Source organism: Schistocerca piceifrons, chromosome 2, assembly GCF_021461385.2.
Source record: "Schistocerca piceifrons isolate TAMUIC-IGC-003096 chromosome 2, iqSchPice1.1, whole genome shotgun sequence".
NCBI lineage: Eukaryota > Metazoa > Arthropoda > Insecta > Orthoptera > Acrididae > Schistocerca > Schistocerca piceifrons.
The window spans coordinates 736183819-736205033 of NC_060139.1; the positions used below are offsets into that span (position 1 = coordinate 736183819).

At 42.4% G+C, this 21215-nt stretch overlaps 1 protein-coding gene across 1 annotated transcript in view; it reads right to left on the minus strand.

The window, feature by feature from the left end:
- Nucleotides 1–21215, minus strand: part of LOC124777660 (circadian clock-controlled protein daywake-like) — a 60630-nt gene that overhangs the window by 20175 nt on the left and 19240 nt on the right. Inside the window, exons 2-4 of the mRNA XM_047253142.1 lie at nucleotides 8792–8884; nucleotides 5794–5941; nucleotides 204–337 (exon numbers count right to left, since the gene is read on the minus strand). Of these exons, the coding sequence (XP_047109098.1) occupies nucleotides 204–337; nucleotides 5794–5941; nucleotides 8792–8884 (375 nt within the window). The remainder of the gene's footprint in view (nucleotides 1–203; nucleotides 338–5793; nucleotides 5942–8791; nucleotides 8885–21215) is intronic.

The window sequence follows — 21215 nt, forward strand, 5'->3', positions numbered from 1 at the left end:
GTAAGTGTTGAATCTAGGAATATACTAATACCATCTGAGTGCTACTTGTGTAGGAATCACCAAGGAGATATGAGACTAATTACAGCATGTAATTATTCTTACCGTGCTCCATATGTGAATGGAACAGGAAGAAGCCTTAATATATGGTACTGCAGTGGTTTGCATGAATGTAGATGTACAAATGTGTTTGCATGGCAACTCACTGAAATTCCCTCGGAACTCTCCGCGACCCTTAAGCGGAACAACCAGAATGCGGCCATCGATGTCATAGTCAGATACCATGTAGATGTGTGGGAAGGACACTGACAGATCCAGACTTAGACCATGGAGATCTGTCCTGCAAAAAAGGGAATATGTTTTAGTATCTCAGTAGCAACAAGAGTATCTTAGTTTATTCAGAATAGGCCATTAAAACTGCAACACCAGGAAGGATAGCAAATAACAAAATTCTACCTGGTGAGTGTACACAATATAGCAGCAAAAACACATGATCAAATTTGTAGGTGTTTCAAGGGTGTATAGCAGTGGTCATCAAACTGCGGTCCTAATCAAGTATTTGTGTGTCTCACTGTTCTCAGCATATTTTATAATAATATAAGCTGTATTCTATAATAATATGCTCTAGCAAACAACAACTGAATCCAAAAACATCAGCTGACATTAAGAGCTTTTCCTTCTCAGTAACAAACAAAAATACTTACAGAGATAATAATGTTTTAAGACTTGCCTTATTTTAATTGACGTTGGTCAGATCGACCGTGAGCTAAGTAAAGTTAGCTGTTATTGTCAGTGGCAGAGGGGTAAGTGGTGTGGCTACTGCAGGGTTAGAGACTGTATGAGATGAAATGTTTTATTATACAATGGAGTGCCAAAGAAACTGGTACACCTCCCTAACATTATGTAGAGCCCCTGCAAGCACGCATAAGTGCTGCAACACAACATGGCATGGACTTGATTAATGTCTGAAGTACTGCTGGAGGGAATTGACACCATGAATCCTGCTGGGTTGTCTATACATCTGAAAGAATATGAGGGGGTGGACATCTCTTCTGAACAACACGTTGTAAGGCATCCCAGATATGCTCAATAATGTTAATGTCTGGGGAGTTTGGTGGCCACTGGAAGTGTTTAAATTTAGAAGAATGTTCCTAGAGTCACTCTGTAGCAATTCTGGATGTGTGGGCTGCCGCCATGTCCTGCTGGAATTGCCCAAGTCCATCGGAATGCACAGTGAACATGAATAGCTGCAGGTGATCAGACAGGATTCTTACATATGTGTCACCTGTCAGAGTTGTATCTAGACGTATCAGAGGTCCCATATCCCTTCAGCTGCACACACCCCACACCATTACAGAGCCTCCACCGGCTTGAACAGTCCCCTGCTGACTTTCAGGGTCCATGGATTCATGAGGTTGTCTCCATACCCATACACGTCCATCCACTTGATACAATTTGAAACAAGACTTGTCCGACCAGGCAACTTGTTTCCAGTCATCAACAGTCCAATGTCAGTGTTGACAGGCCCAGGTGAGCTGTAAAACTTTGTGTCATGCAGTCATCAAGGATATACACGAGTTGGCCTTTGACTCTGAAAGCCCATACCGATGATGTTTCATTGAATGGTTCACACACTGACACTTGTTGATGGCCCAGCATTGAAATCTGCATCAATTTGCAGAATTGTTGCACTTTCATCACACTGAACGATTCTCTTCAGTCATCATTGGTCTCGTTCTTGCAAGATCCTTTTCTGGCCACAGTGATGTCAGAGATTTGATGTTTACTGGATTCTTGATATTCACGGTACACTCGTGAAATGGTCATATGGGAAAATCCCACTTCATCACTGCCTCGGAGATGCTGTGTCCAACCACTCGTGGGCCAACTATAACACCTCGTTCAAACACACTTAAATCTTGATAAGTTACCATTGTAGCAGCAGTAACCAATCTAACTACTGCACCAGACACTTGTTTTCTTATATAGGCATTGCCGACCACAGCATCGTGTTCTGCCTGTTAACATATCTCTGTATTTGAATACGCTTGCCTATACCAGTTTTTTAGCACTTTAGTATATTGTACTATACTGCAGTGCCTGCATTTTTATTATGGACTCTGCAATGTCCATAAGATATCCATGCATGCATGTGTGAAGAACATTGTAGGGTAGGCTACATTGTAAACACGCAGGCACTGCAGTATAGTATTTCATGCCACAACAAGGCCGTGACAATAATCCAGTGTCTCTCCATGTGCAGAAATCACAGCAATTGTGCAAGTACAGGCCGTAGACACACGGTGACATACAGACGTTTGGGCCGGTCCTGGAGGAATGCTCGGATGGCTGAGGTGGTAAAAGTGACAGCTCGCATAAATCGGGAAATGTGGGTTTGAGTCCTGGTCCAGCACAGATTTTCACTGTCAGCAATACTTGGACCAGCTGGAGTCTGATCATATTCACAATTGTGAATACATTTCTGGAATGTTTTATTGTTTGTCTTCCAGTGCTGATGAATTGTGGATGTGTGCGCCACGGAAATAATATGGATTAGTGAATGCACATTAATGATTCAATCATCATCCAATGCAATACATATCTATAGCAAGGAAAATGACATTTAATAATAAGGGTGTTGTAATACCGTGCAATGAGTAGCAGAAACATGGCTTTCAAAACATTTAGTAAACATCTTTGATCAAGTGTCAGTGTGCCAACCATTCAATGAAACATAATTGATATGGGCTTTCGGAGTCAAAGGCCCACTCGTGTACTCTTTATGACTGCACGACACAAAGCTTTACGCCTAACCTGGGCCCGTCAACATCGATATTGAACTGTTGATGACTGGAAACAAGTTGCCTGGTAGAACGAGTCACGTTTCAAATTGTATCGAGTGGATGGACGTATATGGGTATAGAGAGAACCTCATGAATCCATGGACCCTGCATGTCAGCAGGGGACTGTTCAAGCTGGTGGAGGCGCTCTAATGTTGTGGGACATGTGCAGTTAGAGTGATATGGGACCTCTGATATGTCTAGATACGACTCTGATGGGTGACACACACGTAAGCATTCTGTCTGATCATCTGCAGCCATTCATTTCCATCGCACATTCCGACGGACTTGGGCAATTCCAGCAGGACAATGTGACAACCCACACATCCAGAATTACTACGCAGTGGTTCCAGGAACATTCTTCTGAGTTTAAATACTTCTGGTGGCCACCAGACTCCCCAAACATGAACATATATATTTATATGGATAGGTGTCTGTTCTTTCGGACATGCCCGAAAGAACAGACACCACTGATGACCTGCAGCCGTCTAGAACGAAATTAGAATTATATTAATACATTCAGCTGCTGACGGGCGTTGATATATATCAACAGAGACTGTCTGTTGTTTCGGACATGTCCGAAACAACAGACACCATATCCACAGAAATATATAGTTCTGGCAATACCAGCCATGACCTTCTTCTTCTTCTGTGCAGATGCACACATATTCCCCGAACTCTTACGGGAGTTGGTAAGAATGTCTTCCACGAGTAATGAGTGTATTGGGGTGGGACACTACGGATGTAGTGTGTGGACATACAAGGTGAGAATGTGGGTCTCACGGGAGGTGTGCACGAGATAGTCCCTGCAGTCACACTATCCTCTGTGACTTCGGTGGCTCACATGGACAGAGTGTCTGCCATGTAAGCAGGAGATCTCGGGTTCGAGTCCCGGTCGGGGCACACATTTTCACCTGTCCCTGTTGGTATATATCAACACCCATCAGTAGCTGAAGATATTAATATAATTCTAATTTAGACATGAACGTTATTGACCATATCTGGCATGCCTTGCAGCGTGCTGTTCAGAAGAGATCTACACCCCTTCATACTATTGTGGACTTATGGACAGCCCCTGCAGGATTCATGTTGTCAGTTCCTTCCAGCACTACTTCAGACATCAGTCGAGTCAATGCCACGTCTTGTTGTGGCGCTTCTGCATGCTCGCGGGGGCCTTACACATATTAGGCGGGTGTACCAGTTTCTTTGGCTCTTCAGTATACATATTTATTCTTCACGTTTACATATTTGCAGCCCTCCGCCGCTAGACCCTTCCGAATTGTACAGTGTTACTCGGGGGTGTGTAACTTCACTATCTCAGTGTGTGAGAAACTACGTGCTGTTACCGAGTTTGGAATTCGAAGAGTTTGTCCACACATGGAGCACCATCTCCTTCAGCATGACAATGCCAGAGTGCTGTGACATCTGAAGCAATCCAACACTTTGGGTTCACTATCATTGGTCATCCTCCATAAAGCCCCGACTTGGCCCCATCCGATTTTCATCGGTTTCCAAACTTAATGAACACCTTTGAGGATTTCACTTTGATAGTGATGAAGCGATGCAACCCACCAGGTTAGCCGAGAGCGCTAATGCGCTGCTTCCTGGACTCAGGTAGGTGCGCCAGCCCCGGATCGAATCCGCCCGGCGGATTAACGAAGAGGGCAGGTGTGCCGGCCAGCTTGGATGTGGTTTTTAGTCGATTTTCTACATCCCCCTAGGTGAATACCGGGCTGGTCCCCACGTCCGCCTCAGTTACAAGGCTCGCAGACATCTGAACACTTTCGCACTATTCCATGGATTACACTCGTCGCAGACAGTTGGGGTACGCTAATTTCTTCCCGGGGGGGTACAGGGTGGCGGCAGGAAGGGCATCCGGCCACCCCTTAACTAACATTGCCACATCCGATTAACCATGCCGACACTGCATCTGTGCGGGAAAACCGGCACACGCAAGAGAAAGAAAGAAAAAGTGATGAAGCGGTGCAAGCAGAGGTAACGTTGTAGCTCCACCAACAAAGTCAAACACTGCACAGTGACGGTATCAACCAACTGGTCTCTCTTTGGGAGAAATGTGTTCGTCGCCAGGGTGATTATGTTGAGAAGTAAATAATTAGACATGAAGAATAAAGGTATATAATGTCAATAACGTCTGATTTATTTAAAAAGCTTTAAGCGTTTCACATAAGAAAATCGGGGACATACTTTTCAGCACGGCCTCGTATGAAGTGCAGGCGCAAGCCATTGGCCAGTAACATTACTAGAAACTTTCAATTCAGGCTACTTGTTTGGGAAAGTGCTGTACCTGAATTAAATACAATTAAAAATGGCTTGGTTACTACGTTTCTTTTGATATTTTGCATTTTCCTTAGAAATATGTTCCCTTATAGCTAGAAAATGTTATTTTTAAAACTGAAGTAGTGAGTTTTGAATTTGATATCAATTTTCTGTTTAAAAAAACATAGTTGCTCATAGCGATTTTAATCAATCTGGCTGAATACCTTAATCATTTAAATTCTGCCGGCCGGAGTGGTCGTGCGGTTCTGGGCGCTACAGTCTGGAGTCGAGCGACCGCTATGGTCCCAGGTTCGAATCCTGCCTCGGGTATGGATGTGTGTGATGTCCTTAGGTTAGTTAGGTTTAATTAGTTCTAAGTTCTAGGCGACTGATGACCTCAGAAGTTAAGTCGCATAGTGCTCAGAGCCAGAGTCATTTAAATTCGCGTGCATTTTTTAATCTCATCAGTTCTCCAAATCATAAATTGTAGTAAAATTTTATACAATTACGTTATAAGCATTGATTGCTGCGGTAAAGCCTTTTAATTCGAGAATAACTCTAATATGCTACTTTTGCAGATTAGGTATCAGAAAAGTTTCCTTGTTAGTGTCCACAGCAAAGGTTTAGCCTATCATAAATACGGACATGATCTTTACTATTGAAGAATCATAGGTCTTACTTGAGCTTGTTAATAACGAAGGTGGTTCCGCCATATATACGTATATTCTTCAAGTCAGCTCTGACCTTGAGGGCTTCCAAGTTTCTGTCGATAGCCAGGGCAGGAATAACCAGCGGCTCACACGGTGGTACCCGCATCTTAGGAATTCCTGGGATGCAGAGGTTTCATTGCATTAATCACAGACACTGTTCTTATTAACTGCACAAATGCGAGAAAAATGTAATTGTTTATTTCTCTACTTTAGTTGATAAAAATCGCGTTACTTAAATAAAGAGCAGAATGTCAAACATTCTAAGGCCATTTTTTCTCAAAACCCGTTTCAGTACTATTATGTTCCTGGTACTCTGTTGTTAGTACCAAGTCGTGGAGAAAATGTTTTAAATATACATTACTAGACGGCGCACAGTCCTAGTGCCAACCGGTTCGCTTCCCTGCGGAGATCCATGTGCCATGCGTCAAGTTCTCCTCTCCTCCACTCTGGTGACGCACAGTTAGTGTGGTAAGCAGGGTGCATACAAGCTTTTGTTTGTATCAATAAAACAGCTTTGTAATGGAAGGTAATAGTTTAAATGTGAAACTTGTCACCAAATCATACAAAACTGTGCAGCTCAAAATAAAAATAGCACGGCTGTGTTTTTAAAGATGATTCTGGTAAGCGTGGGATGTTTAAAAGTTTTTGATGGGTGGGAACAGCTTTTCTAGCTATGTCACAGATTTTGCAATCATAGAAAAACAGAGAAAGGGAAGCATAGCTCAAGTTCCGCAAGATTTACACAAGATTGTCGAGTCAGATAAAGCTACGAGCCCACTCCAAGTAACTCGTTCCAATGATATTTAAAGATGCTGCAAGAACTTCGTTATCAATGCAGGCGTGGTAAACCCAGTACGATGAAAGAGCCTCATAGTCATACACCTCAAATAATTATTATTCTTACTCTGAAACTGGAGAATTGAAAAATATCAATGTGTTCAAAAGAGGAAAGGCCATGGCTGACATATTCCATGACTACTTTATCTGAAAGACCAACCATGTTTATCAGTTGCAAATAGGATGACCTGTTGACAAAACTGCCACTTCTTCCTCAACAGCACAGGGAGTTCTGTAGTAAACTTTGCAACATATGATCCCAAGAATGGAGTTGTGTAAGAAAGAGAAGTCCGTACTGAAGGATGTTTCCTTGAACATGATTCTGTTACTCTTTTGTAAAAAATTTATAAGATAAAAGAAATGGATTTTGTTGGCTACAGTTCTACTAGTTATAATATGACGGCTGTTTTTCTGTACCTGTATTATCACAAACAAAATATTGCACATTAATGGCACTTGAAATAAAAGCTTTCTTATTGGCACTCGAAACCAGTCAGTCCCCTGGTATGGCACCTAGAGCGACATTAAGAAAATTTTTGTTTTCTAATTTGTCTCATTCTGTAGCAATGAGGTGATCAGGACAATTCTGTGATAACAGAATTCTTTCTCAATATTGTGAGTACAAAAGGTTTCAGTACAAATAGAGTACAGTTTTTTGCTTCTCCTGACAAATGTGAGATTTTGCATTTACAATGTTTGACATTTCCACTCTTCAAATATGTATAGCATTCAAGTTACAACAAAGTGCACGATACGTTCCGTGTAGCTATGAGGAAACTATTACAAAATCACCAGTAACAGTAACATACTTACGAGTGCAGTGACCCCTCTGTCGCGCACGCCCAATCCATCAACGAAAACGAAATTTGGTTGTGTCTTATCGCGAGTAAGCCGTAACAGTGTCCGGCAAGGTAGCTCAATTTATTACACAGAAAACGCTCTACGTTCTGACTATAATAGATACGGATGGTGTTACTGATACTTGTTCTACTACATGTTGAGGGCCTCAGGTAGCTGCTATTCCCCGTTGAACACATAAAGGTGCCTGAAACAATCTTCATGGCAAAACTCGGCCGCAAACTGCAGCCGAAATGAAGACGCTCCTGCAGAATTTTCGTTGGAAAGTGTTTGATCACCCTCCATAAAACCCGGACTTCCCCTCTGATTTCATCTCTTTGCTCACATGAACAGCTGCCTAGGCGGTTGCCTTCTACGACGAGGGTATTGGGAAATTGGTACAACGCTACTATATACTGTATTCCTAAGTCGGAGCGGCGACTATGTAGAGAATTACCTGAAAGGTTAGCTAAATTTTGCAAATAAAAGATTTTTTTATTTTCACTGTGGTTTCCATTTCGCGACCGATCGACCATGGAAAAAAAGGGCCTCATATGTTCGGCAGCAACCCGAAACAAACGAAATTCGGTCCTCAATATGTAGCAGCTATGACTCTTGCTCCAAACACTATCACAGTGATGTTGACATTGCAGTTAGTTTGACCGTCTCTGCACATCCCTGAACAGATCACAAACTGTCGGACATCCAGCTAACAGACTACTTGATCTAAGAAACTATATGGGAAATAGTAAATCTCAAGGTAGTTGTAAGTTTTGTAGATTGTTGTCTCACAAAAATCGGTGGATTTCATTGTATTGTCAGTGCCAGAATCGCTCTTGCTATCGATGTGGCTTCTTTCGATCGATTTTGTACAGGGCTACGAGGAATATTTCCTGTGTATCAGAACCATTACCAAAATCTTAAAATGTCGCTTTGAGATTCAGTAAACACTGGTGAGAAAACAGTTCTCTGTGTGCCCGTGGTGTCCGACAATTCTAGCTAGCAAAAAAGTCAAAATGGCATCTTTATGGCTTTACGCTGTAAACTTCAGAAAATTTGCTCACAACGATTGTGCAGGCACGACTACTTTTCATTCCTGTCGGAATCAGAGTTTGTTGCGGAATCTTGATGGTCATTTACAGTAAATTCATTTTGCGATTACAGAAAGTTCTGGACTCCAGTGTAGAAAAAGTGCAAATAGTAATAAAAATTACAAAACAATTATTTCAAAACTATTAAATGTTGCACATAAGCTAACTGTTACAAAGAAGAAGAAAGGTCATGGCTACACACCTTTGACTAGGTGAGGCGTAATGGCTTCCACAGACTTGACGACGCAGGCATCGTACTGCGGATCACTGCGTTTGCAAATGGGTACGTTGTTTGCTGTTCGGAAGAAAAATGTAGTTACAAAATGACAATATTACATGACTTCTCTTTCAGGTAGTTACATTTATTTACATCATTTCATGATGAGTACTGGAGACTTAGATGCCAATTTATTTACTAATGACAATGTTAGACTTTTGAAGCGTTGACGAGCAAGATTACAAATCTTATCAATATTATTTACATTAGTTACATAGAGTACAAAGCACCAGCCCCAGGACTGATCGACCATGCATTGGATTACCAGATGAAGTCGTAGGATACTTCTATTTCGAATGCTTACACGTAAATTCCACGATGTTTTTCTTTATACTGATAATCACTTATGGTAACTAAAAGTCACTAATGTGGCTGTCTTTTTTCTCACAGCGAACTCTTGAACGTGGTGACATTGATGAAAAGAAATAGTCTTCCCATTTATTGGCATACACCGCTATATCCCATCACTTACGAGCTGATAAACAAACCTCTTGTGACGAAACGGGCCCGTCATTTGAACCATGTGGAACGGGTCAGTTTACAGGACATGTATACATGATTAGTGTTCACATTAATGGATGCATTATTTTTTCAGTCCTTACTCATGCAACTGCACTTAACTGGTTTTTTTTCTTTTTTTACTGGCTACGAGTTTTCAAGTAAAACTTCATCAGTGGAATAGGAGGAGTAGACCAGAAGAAATGATTTTAAATTTGATTTAAAACTTGCTTTGCTATCTGTCAGACATTCTTATGTTATTGGACAATTGAAAGAAAATGTTGCTGTGTATTGACCTCCATTCTGAGCCACTGACGTCTTTAATAATGTGCAATAAAGGTTATTTTTCGCTCCAATGTTGTAGGTATGGACATCACCGTGCTTCTCAAATTGTGATGGATTATTTATCACGAATTTCATTGGTGAAAATGTATATCGTGGCGGCGCAGTTAAAACGCCTAGCTCCTTGACGAGGTACCTACATGACATCCGTGGGTTAGCGCTTAGCACCACATGTTCTTCTTACTGCTCGCTTCTGTGCAAGCAGTACTTTCCTTCTAAGTGATGAGCTACTCTCGAAAATTATTCCACGCGACACTATTGAGTGGATATATGTAGAATATGTCTGGAGGGTGAGATGTTTGCCGGCCGGTGTGGCCGAGCGGTTCTAGGCGCTTCAGTCTGGAACCGCGCGACCGCTACGGTCGCAGGTTCGAATCCTGCCTCGGGCATGGATGTGTGTGATGTCCTTAGGTTAGTTAGGTTTAAGTAGTTCTAAGTTCTAGGGGACTTATGACCTAAGATGTTAAGTCCCATAGTGCTTAGAGCCATTTTTTGAGATGTTTGTTTCCAAGATTAGCAGTTGTACGAAGAGCAGAAGTAGCTTAACTGTGTGAGAAGCTCAGTGACATGCTTCTTGCAGTTCAAGTTTCCATCAATATGCATACCCAAAAATTTGTAGCATTCTACGCTATTTACTGACTCCTGCTCATGTGCTGACTCAGTTGTTGGCAGGACTGTTTGTTGTGCAGACCTGAGTGTAATGTGCCTTTTTTTTTTTTTTTTTTTTTTTGCAAAATTCAAATAGAGTTCATTTTCAGAGCAGTGGAAGTGGCGATACGGAGGCAGCTGACAATTCCGGTACAGCTCTGTGCGCAATACAGTGCATCCCTGGTGGACGTACCAGTGCGCTCTCTGTCAAATGCCAACTAATTTAAATCTGAGTATGATTAGCTACATTTTCTATAGAGAAGGGGAAACGTTCATTTTGGTGCTTATCTTCATGTGTTCTGCGCTTGTCTATAGTGCTTGTAGAAATTGCCGCGTGCTGTCGTCCTCCCGCCCGAATCGCAGCCCCGGCAGTCAAGCGAAGTAACGGCCCCACTTGCCGCTATACACACTGGCTGACCACTTTCGATTATTACGTCACAGTCGTGCTGCTCCCAGTGACCGAGCGAAATGAGCACGGCACCAGTAGCGGTAAACGCAACCGTTCAGCTTGATGCACACGTGCTGCTCTCCCTTAGCCGGTTAAACTGCGTGGGGTGTCTACACACGTGACTTAGTGGTCGCGACCAGGCCAGCATGTCTCGAGTGGCTACTTGTCACGTGTCAATGGTGGCCTAAATAAGCCCAGCGGGCGCTCCTGCCGCTTCACGAGACTTTGCACATCTGGTGTAACAGAAGCACCGAGAGATATTAACAAATCGTTGTTCATACACCTACATCGATACTTTGCAAACCACACCTAAGTACGTGGCAGACGATTCATCGAACCACCTTCACAATAATTCTCTGTTGTTCCACTCTCGAACACCTTGTGGAAAAAACGAACATCTACATTTTCGCGTACAAACTCTGATTTCCCTTATTTTATTATGATAATCATTTCTCGGTATGTAGGTCGGCGCCAGCAAAATAATTTCGCATTCGGAGGAGAAGGCTGGTGATTGAAATTTCGTAAGAAGATCCCACCGCAACGAGACACGTTTTTGTTGTAATGATGTCCACACCAAATCCTGTAAAATGTCCGTGACACACTTTCCAGTATTTCTCGATAATACAAAACGTGCTGCCCTTCTTTGAACTTTCTCGATGTACTCCTTTAATCCTATCCGGCAAGGGTCCCACACCGCGCAGCAGTACGGTCATGCTTGGTATAGGCAGCGTTCACAGTAGATCTGTTGCATCTCCTAAGTGTCCTGCCAATAAAACGCAGTCTTTGGTTCACCTTTCTCCATTATTTCCTGTGTGTTCTTTCCAATTTAAGTTGTTCGTAATTGTAATTCGTAGGTATTTAGTTTAATTTACGGCCCTTAGACCTGATTGATTTATCGCGTAACCGAAGTTTAAAGCGTTCCTTTTATTACTCATGAGGATGACCTCACACTTTTCATTATGTAGGATCGATTGCCAATTTTCGCACCACACTGAAATCTAAATCGTTTTGCAATTGGTTTTGATCTTCTCATGACTTTACTAAAAGATAAACGACAACAACCTAAGACGGCTGCTCAGATTGTCTCCTACATCGTTTATATAAGTAAGGAACAACAGGGGGCCTATAGCATTACCTTGGGGAACGCCAGAAACCACTTCTGTTTTACTCGATGACTTTACGTCAGTTACTACCAACTGTGACCTCTGTGACAGGAAGCCACGAATCCCCTCGCATAATTGAGACGATATTCCATAAGCACAAAATTTGATTACGAGCCGCTTGCGAGGTAAGGTATCAAAAGCCTTCTGGTAATACAGAATAAATCGAAGTCCCTTTGTTAATAGCACTCAACAATTCGTGTGAATAAAGAGCTATTTGTGTTACACAAGAACAATGTTTTCAAAATCCCTGTTACTATGTGTCAATAGATCATTCCTTTCGAGGTGATTCATAATGTTCGAACATATATATTATGTTCCAAAATCCTGTTGTGTATCGACGTTAATGATATGGCCCTATATTTTAGTCGATTGCCCCTATTGCCTTTCTTGAATACTGGTGTGACCTGTGCAGCTTTCCAGTCTTTGGGTACGGATCCTTCGTCGAGCAAGCAGTTGTATATGATTGTCAAGTATGGAGCTATTGCATCAGCATATTTTGTTGGGAAACTGACTGGTATACATTGGATCGGAAGACTTGCTTTTATTGAATAATTTAAGTTGCTTCTGTACCCCGCGGATATCTACTTCTAAGTTACTCATGTTGGCAGCCATTCTTGATTCGAATTCTGGGAAATTTACTTCGTATTCTTTGGTGTGGGAATTTCGGTAGGCTGTGTTTACTTACTCTGCTTTAGCGGCGCTGTCATCGATAGTACCACCATTGCTATCGCGCAGTGAACACGTTGATTGTGTCTTGCCGCTAGAATACATTACATACGACCAGAATCTCTCTGGATTTTTTGCCATGCTTCGAGATAATGTTTCGTCGTGGACTCTGTTATAACCGTCTTGCACTGAAGACCTCGCTCAATTTCGAGCGTTCTTATAAATTTGGCATGCTTTTTTTCATTTTTTCTGCAACAGTGTTCTGATCTGTTTTGTGTACCATTGTGGATCAGCTCCTCGTTTGTTAATTTATCTGGTGTAAATCTCTCAATTGCTGTCGATAATATTTCTTTGAATTCAAGCCACATCTGGTCTACACTCACCTTGTTAATTTGGAAGGAGTGCGGATTGTTTATCAGGAAGGCGTCAAGCGAATTTTTATCTGCTTTTTTTTGAATAGATACATTTTTCGTTTAGTTTTGGTGGATTGATAGAAGAGATAGAGAAGATCCAACGGAGAGCAGTGCGCTTAGTTACAGGATCATTTAGTAATCGCGAAAAAGTTACGGAGATGACAGATAAACTCCAGTGGAAGACTCTGCAAGAGAGATGCTCAGCAGCTCGGTTCGGCCTTTTGTTGAAGTTTCGAGAACATACCTTCACCGAGGAGTCAAGCAGTATATTGCTTCCTCCTACGTATATCTTGCAAAGAGACCATGAGGAAAAAATCAGAGAGATTAGAGCCCACACAGAGGCATACCGACAATCTTTCTTTCCACGAACAATACGAGACTGGAATAGAAGGGAGAACCGATGGAGGTACTCAAGGTACCCTCCGCCACACACCGTCAGGTGGCTTGCGGAGTATAGATGTAGATGTAGATGTTAGGGAGTGTTTGATGGTCGTTATTAGCTCAGAATTATTTGTTGCTGAGAGGTCAATTATATTTTCACAATCGTTTACTATTCGATTGGTCTCATGAACTAATTGCTCGAAATAATTATCAGAGAAAGCGTTTAGTACAATTTCGGATGTTGTTTTATGCGTACCTCCGGACTTACACATGTATTTTCGGCAACATATCGAGGTAAATTGAAGTCACCACCAACTATAATTGTATGAGTCGGGTACATGTTTGAAATTACTCAAGTTTTCTTTGAACCTTTCAGCAATTGTATCGTCTGAATTGGGAGGTCAGTAAAAGCATCCCATTATTGTTTTATTCCGGTTGCCAAGAATGACCTCTGCCAATACTAACATGAACTATCTACTTCAATTTCGCAACAAGATAAACTACTTCTAAGATCAATAGATACTCCACCGCCAACTTTATTCAGCCCATCATTTCTGAACACCGTTAGGTCCTTCGCAAAAATTTCGGCTGAACTTATCTCCGGCTTTAGCCAACTTCCTATGCCCATAGCGATTTGAGCTTCAGTCCTTTCAGTTAGCGCTTGGAGCTCTGGTACTTTCCCAACACAGCTACGACAATTAACAACTGTTTACAGATGGTTCCTAAATCTACGTTCTTCCTATGTTCGAGCTGCACCCTCTGAGACAAGCCCTTGTGTGTGTTTCCCCGAGGCCCTGTAACCTTAAAAGCGGCACAATCCACGCTACACAGCCCCCGCTACCCGAGTAGTCGCGGCTGTTTCCATCAACTCTGATCATTAATATGTGTCTATCATTTGAAGTAGGAGACTTGTAAGTGTTTGTACGTGACGTGAACGTCAGATGCAGTATGAAACACATTCAGACGGCCTCTGAAACAGGACTAATGCGGCGTTCTTGATGGCCGTGGCGCTGCGACTTTCCAGTTCTGACAACGTTGCTGGAACGGGTGGAATGTAAGCTTTGCTGCTGACTAATCCCCGCGGGAAGAAAGCCGGCGAGATGGTTGGCTATTTGGAAAAGGTACTGTCAGCAGCCGATGCGCGACGAATCCTTCTATCTATACAGCCTTCGATTTAGATATTCGTGGACCTTAGTAAGCCAGTGGAGTCCCGTCTTGTTGCAAAACGCACCCAGCTCCTTGTTCTTCGCACTGAATTATTGCTTCAAGCAATGTGCCAGCAAGCAATAGACCAAACACACTGGTCAGCAGCGACACAAAAGCATTTACTTTGGACTGTCGCCATCGATAGCAGTGACACCATGGGTTTTCTCGGACCATATATCTTGACATGACTGACTTCGACTCACAGTGAGTCCCTCCAAATAATCCCTCATTCTATTCAGTTTGTAGCCTTAAAATTTAACAAAACACCTAACCCATCTGTTTATTTATTTAACCTGATCTGATTAGGATCATCAGGCCTTCTCTTGCACTGGACCAGGGTTTCATATGTACTCTATTTGTTACATTGCAATTTTAATATGACAACTACTGTTAAAATGATTTGAGTGTCTGCAGTGGCAGTGTGAATAAATTATACTGACCATGAAGTAACAAGGTTAATACCGGCATTGCCTGTACTACTGCAGCTGCAGCGACTAATACTGATGATAATAATAATAATAATAATAATAATAATAATAATAATAATGACATTAATAACAATAATGATAGTGGCAGATAAGAGAAAAATATATAGGTCTACAAAATATGTTTTTTCTGATATAGCGAGTTTTGGGAAAAGGAAATTTATGAAGACTGCATCACCTAAGAATACAGGGAAACGAGGAAGATCAGGTTGGAAAAAGGGATGTACAAACATAACGAGTGCCTTCAGGGTCAATTGTAATCTTACTGTTTCTCCAGTAGATATGGTCATTACCCGCCTTCTGAACCTGGAGATGCTCTTAGTTCTCTAACATAATGCTGGAGGTTGCTCCAGAGTCGTATTCCTGCCGCTGAGGTCTTCGAGAAAGTGGCTGGACGATTGGGTGGGACAGAAAGGATTTTGCTCTGCCGTGTTGTTCAAACAAGAGCGTTAAGGGCGAGGAGAGATGTGAGGGATATTGTTCATTGATAAGGCAGTACAATAGACAGAGGGTATGGAAATCTCTGAGCTTGTCTGCACTCAGGCAGGATACCTGTGCATATGATGGTGAAACGTGATCGAAGAGTCGCAGTTCCAGGGCCTTGAGCTTTCCTGAGAAAGGACTTGAAGGGTAACATCGCTGTCATCAATAACTGAAAGTATAAGTATTTGTACTAGTTTCATTTTCAGGTCGAGAAGAAAGAGCTTTTTGCATTTTTGCAGGGCATGGAGTGATGTTGATGCCTTTTTGCAAGTTACAATTACGTGCTCAGTCCAATTTAGATTTTCATCTATTACTCCTACACTCATTGCTGAAGGAGAGAAGTTGATTCTGTCCCATTTCGTGTTAAAGAAGGCAGGGATTCTAGATATTTCGGGCTAATGATCCTAGAATGACCAACCAGTACCGCTTGGCATTTGGATGGGTTGAGCTTTAACCTACACCCTGCAGCATTTTGACAGTGCACACAAGTCGATATTGAGATTATCGATAGTTATCTTCACGTTTATAGGTTTTGCACTTAGATACAACTGGACGTCATCAACGTGCACGTGGTATTTGCAATAGGACGAAATTGATGACATATCATTTACATACAATGGAAGGAATACAGGACGTAATACCAAACCCTGATGGATGGTGGCTACTACTTGCCTCCATGGTGACTTTACGGTGTCCGACATAAAGCACTGCTGACGAGACGTCAGATATGAGCGAAATCATCGCAGTGCACTTGGCGGGAAATTTGGGCTGCTAAGTTTAGCACGTAAAATATCATAATCGGCGGAATCAAAAGCTTTGCTGAAGTTTAAGAAGCACATGATAATTGCCTCTTGCCCATCTGTGGTAAGCTTCAAGTCATCTGTTACCTTTATTATGGCAGTGTTGTGCTGCGACGTTTATGGAGGCCTAATTGGAATTCGCCTAATAGGTTGTTCATAGTTAGGTACTTTATTACCTGGTCGTGGACCGTCAAATGTAAGGTCTTGAACAGTGCAGGAAGAATGCAAGCAGATCTGTAATCAGAGAGTGACATGGTAGCGCCCTTTTTAGATAATGGCTTAACTAGTCGCCGTTTCGCGGCCTGAGAGAAAACACTTGTGGTTAAGAAGTGGTTGAAGATATCTGCTGCAGTGGGCAGTAATGGGTCAATATAAGCTTCATCATTTGCATTGTTGTGTGACTAACCCGTAGTTGCCATACGAGTTAAATCTTCCACGATGTCCATTCCCATCACTTTCCAGAACTAAACCTGCTGTCACTTTTAGTTGCAGCAATTGTTACCTGGCGCTCCATAATGATTTCTGTCGGTTCTGTAGGAAATTATCGCTCCTTTTTTCAACTGTATCTTCATTTGTGCTCTCATTGAGTCAGTTTCACAGATAATGGAGGAATTCCGTATCATGAATTGTAAATATAATTTTCATTGTGATTTCAAGAGAAGCACGACGTGTAAAAGACAGTTTAACAGTAGCAACACCGACTATCCGCGCGTATTCAGCCATATCTCATCCACGATCGACCATTAACACTGTTATGCTGTCCAGTAAACTGCTTTCCTCCGACTAGATGGCACATGGAACCAAATAATGACATCAGAACTTTATTCCCTGAGTTGGTGTTTAGATCATATATGTATGTTATTTTGATGAAAATGTAGACTTATGAAATCGCCCAATAATTTAAAACAACTCCGTATATTGAAGGCAGTCGTGCAGTTTACTCCCTCGCACACCTTCCCTTAAAGCTCGATGGAGTGACTGGTAAGGAAAACTTGTCGTGTGAAATTAACGTGCACGCAGACATGTTGGACGCTTCTATTGTGCACATCAGAAAAAGATAAGACGTCGGATTAAGACATCTTGTCGACAGCGAGGTCATTAGAGACGAGACACAAAATCGGACGAAAGAAGGATGGGGAAAGAAATCGCAGGTGATCTTATTTAAGAAACCACCCTCGGCGATCACTTGTGAAAGCCGAAGTCAGAGAAGCTGAATGGGAAACTGAAGCCTGCTTTTCCAAATGCTGGTTCAGTACGTCAACCACTCGATCCCAGTGGTACAAATACGTATTGTCGTGCACCCTTGGCAATGAACTGTCCTCCAGGTTGAAATTTCCTGTACATTGTCACTATGAGTATAAATTGCGAACTTTAAGTTGTGGATTTATGTGAGAAAGATGAATAAAGGAAAAAAATTATGTTATTTACAGCATAATTCGAATGCATTTCTATACTAAGATGACTGGTTAAGTTATTCTTAGCAAAGTCACACTATATACAGGGCTATTACAAATGACTGAAGCGATATCATAAATTCACTGTAGCTCCATTCATTGACATATGGTCACGACACACTACAGATACGTAGAAAAACTCATAAAGTTTTGTTCGGCTGAAGCCGCACTTCAGGTTACTGTCGCCAGACTGCTCGAGAGCGCAGTGAGACAAAATGGCGACAGGAGCCGAGAAAGCGTATGTCGTGTTTGAAATGCACTCACATCAGTCAGTCATAACAGTGCAACGACACCTCAGGACGAAGTTCAACAAAGATCCACCAATTGCTAACTCCATTCGGCGATGGTACGCGCAGTTTAAAGCTTCTGGATGCATCTGTAAGGGGAAATCAACGGGTCGGCCTGCAATGAGCGAAGAAACGGTTGAACGCGTGCGGGCAAGTTTCACGCGTAGCCCGCGGAAGTCGACGAATAAAGCAAGCAGGGAGCTAAACGTACCACAGCCAACGATTTGGAAAATCTTACGGAAAAGGCTAAAGCAGAAGCCTTACCGTTTACAATTGCTACAAGCCCTGACACCTGATGACAAAGTCAAACGCATTGAATTTTCGGCGCGGTTGCAACAGCTCATGGAAGAGGATGCATTCAGTGCGAAACTTGTTTTCAGTGATGAAGCAACATTTTTTCTTAATGGTGAAGTGAACAGACGCAATGTGCGAATCTGGGCGGTAGAGAATCCTCACGCATTCGTGCAGCAAATTCGCAATTCACCAAAAGTTAACGTGTTTTGTGCAATCTCACAGTTTAAAGTTTACATCCCCTTTTTCTTCTGCGAAAAAAAGTTACAGGACACGTGTATCTGGACATGCTGGAAAATTGGCTCATGCCACAACTGGAGACCGACAGCGCCGACCTCATCTTTCAACAGGATGGTGCTCCACCGCACTTCCATCATGATGTTCGGCATTTCTTAAACAGGAGATTGGAAAAAACCGATGGATCGGTCGTGGTGGAGATCATGATCAGCAATTCATGTCATGGCCTCCACGCTCTCCCGGCTTAACCCCATGCGATTTCTTGCCGTGGGGTTATGTGAAAGATTCAGTGTTTAAACCTCCTCTACCAAGAAACGTGCCAGAACTGCGAGCTCGCATCAACGATGCTTTCGAACTCATTGATGGGGACATGCTGCGCCGAGTGTGGGAGGAACTTGATTATCGGCTTGATGTCTGCCGAATCACTAAAGGGGCACATATCGAACATTTGTGAATGCCTAAAAAAACTTTTTGAGTTTTGTATGTGTGTGCAAAGCATTGTGAAAATATCTCAAATAATGAAGTTATTGTAGAGCTGTGAAATCGCTTCAATCATTTGTAATAACCCTGTATTGTTGTTTCTTTTCTTTCCACGTTGTTTCTTGAATACAGAATTACTACTAAATTATAATCGGCTCTCTAGATTGCAAACACTGTGTATGATGATCACAACGAATTATTGTAATTCAGTAGTGTGAACAGCCGAGCTTCGTGGAGAATCGAAAGCATTTATTCGAACTTGGAAAATGACTGACCCGCAGATCCTCCCGAGGACTAATATTATTTGGATCTCACAGAAAGGTGACATCTGTTGAAGAGTAACAGCAGTTTCTAAGTGTGTCGAGTTTGTTATATAATTGGGAAACGATTAACAGGTGCTGCAGCTATCAAAAACACCGGGAAGTTTAAGGGTTGAGGGGTTAATTGGGAAACGATTAACAGGTGCTGCAGCTATCAAAAACAACGGGAAGTTTAAGGGTTGAGGGGTTTCTGTGCGCGGAGGGGGGAGGGGGGGCCGGGCGGGGGACTCAAGTCAATGGTGGCCGTCATCATAACTCACCGTAATGTCGCCAATCCCAAGTTTTATTGTTTTCAGGATCGTGCTGACTATACAGTAGTAACTAACGTGATTAATAGCCAGAATCAGCGTCCTTTGGGAGGCTAGATGATATGCCAGCGTACAGTCCGCTGACACGAAAGCATTACAGTAGGCATTTGTGATACATACAGCTTTGTGCTCCTTTGGTAAGACTTTACAAACTCTGTGGGATGACGTCATTGTTAGTGGTTCTTGCGCTTCGTGTCCTGTAACCTGGAGCAGCAGCCTAGGAGTGTTACTGTGACGGCGAACGTTTGATCCTTGTCGATTTTCTTCAAGACTGTGTCCTTTAAGACAACCACCGACTTCTTCAAGTAGTAGGTTTCGTGGAGAACAACAATGGACTTCTCATTGAGTCATGAAGCGCGAGTGCTCCTCGATCTGGCGTGGTTTCCGACACTGACCAACGATGTATGTATACGAGAAATGAAGGTGGGGCCACCGGCAAGACATGGCAAGGGAAATTATTCTCCATGAAACACCAGTGACTGTTAGGGATCTACCGCAGTTTGAAACTCACGTTAGCTAACAGGATAAATATACACTTAAATGTAACATAATAACACAACACATTAACTTAAAACATAACACACAATCTGCCATACTGAGCTTTCTTTTATTTAGACTTTGCCACAGATACAACACGCAGACGTTTCTGGGAAAGCACAGTAAGCGATGTCACACGTGTCATGAGAATGGATAAAAAAGAGTGCGGGAGACTCACGATCAAATTTCATTTAACAATTGCACTGTAGACCAGATGCGAACTGATTTAAGTTTATGTAATTCTGGACCAACATTCAAGACCTTTTAATACCGGATGAACGAAGTGAAAAGTAACCGTACGAACACTGCAGACCTGATAAATTTTACATACTCCTGACTGAAGTTAATCCTTGCTTATTTATGCTTTTAAATTCTAAGAAAAAGAGGGAAAAAAGAGAAAAAAACAGCGAGGTACTAAGAAGAAATTATCCGCATGGGGCGGAAATCGGTAGATATGATGTACATGCGCAGAGAAAGAGCTTCACAAACTGGGCAAGTCAATAACGCGCTGGTCCACCTTTGAATCTTATACAAGCAGTTATTAGGCTTATCATTGATTGACAGAGTAACTGGATATGTTCCTGAGGGGTGTCGTGCCAAATTCTATTCATTTGGTTAAAACAACAGTCGAGATCGCAACAACATTTGTTTATTACGACCGGTTTCGGCTTATGTTAAAGCCGTCCTCAGATTTTTTGATCGCCCTGTGGCTGGTGCCGGCTGCTCCTCGGTTGTTCACGTGATACCACGACCGAACGCGATCCACGGACAATGTTGTCTAAATTTATGAAATTGTGTTCAACTGGCGCGTTAGATCCTCAAAATCCCAAGCTGGTTGGAGATCCCTGCCCATAATGCCCAAAACGTTCCTAACTGGGGAGAGATCCGGCGATCTTGCAGGC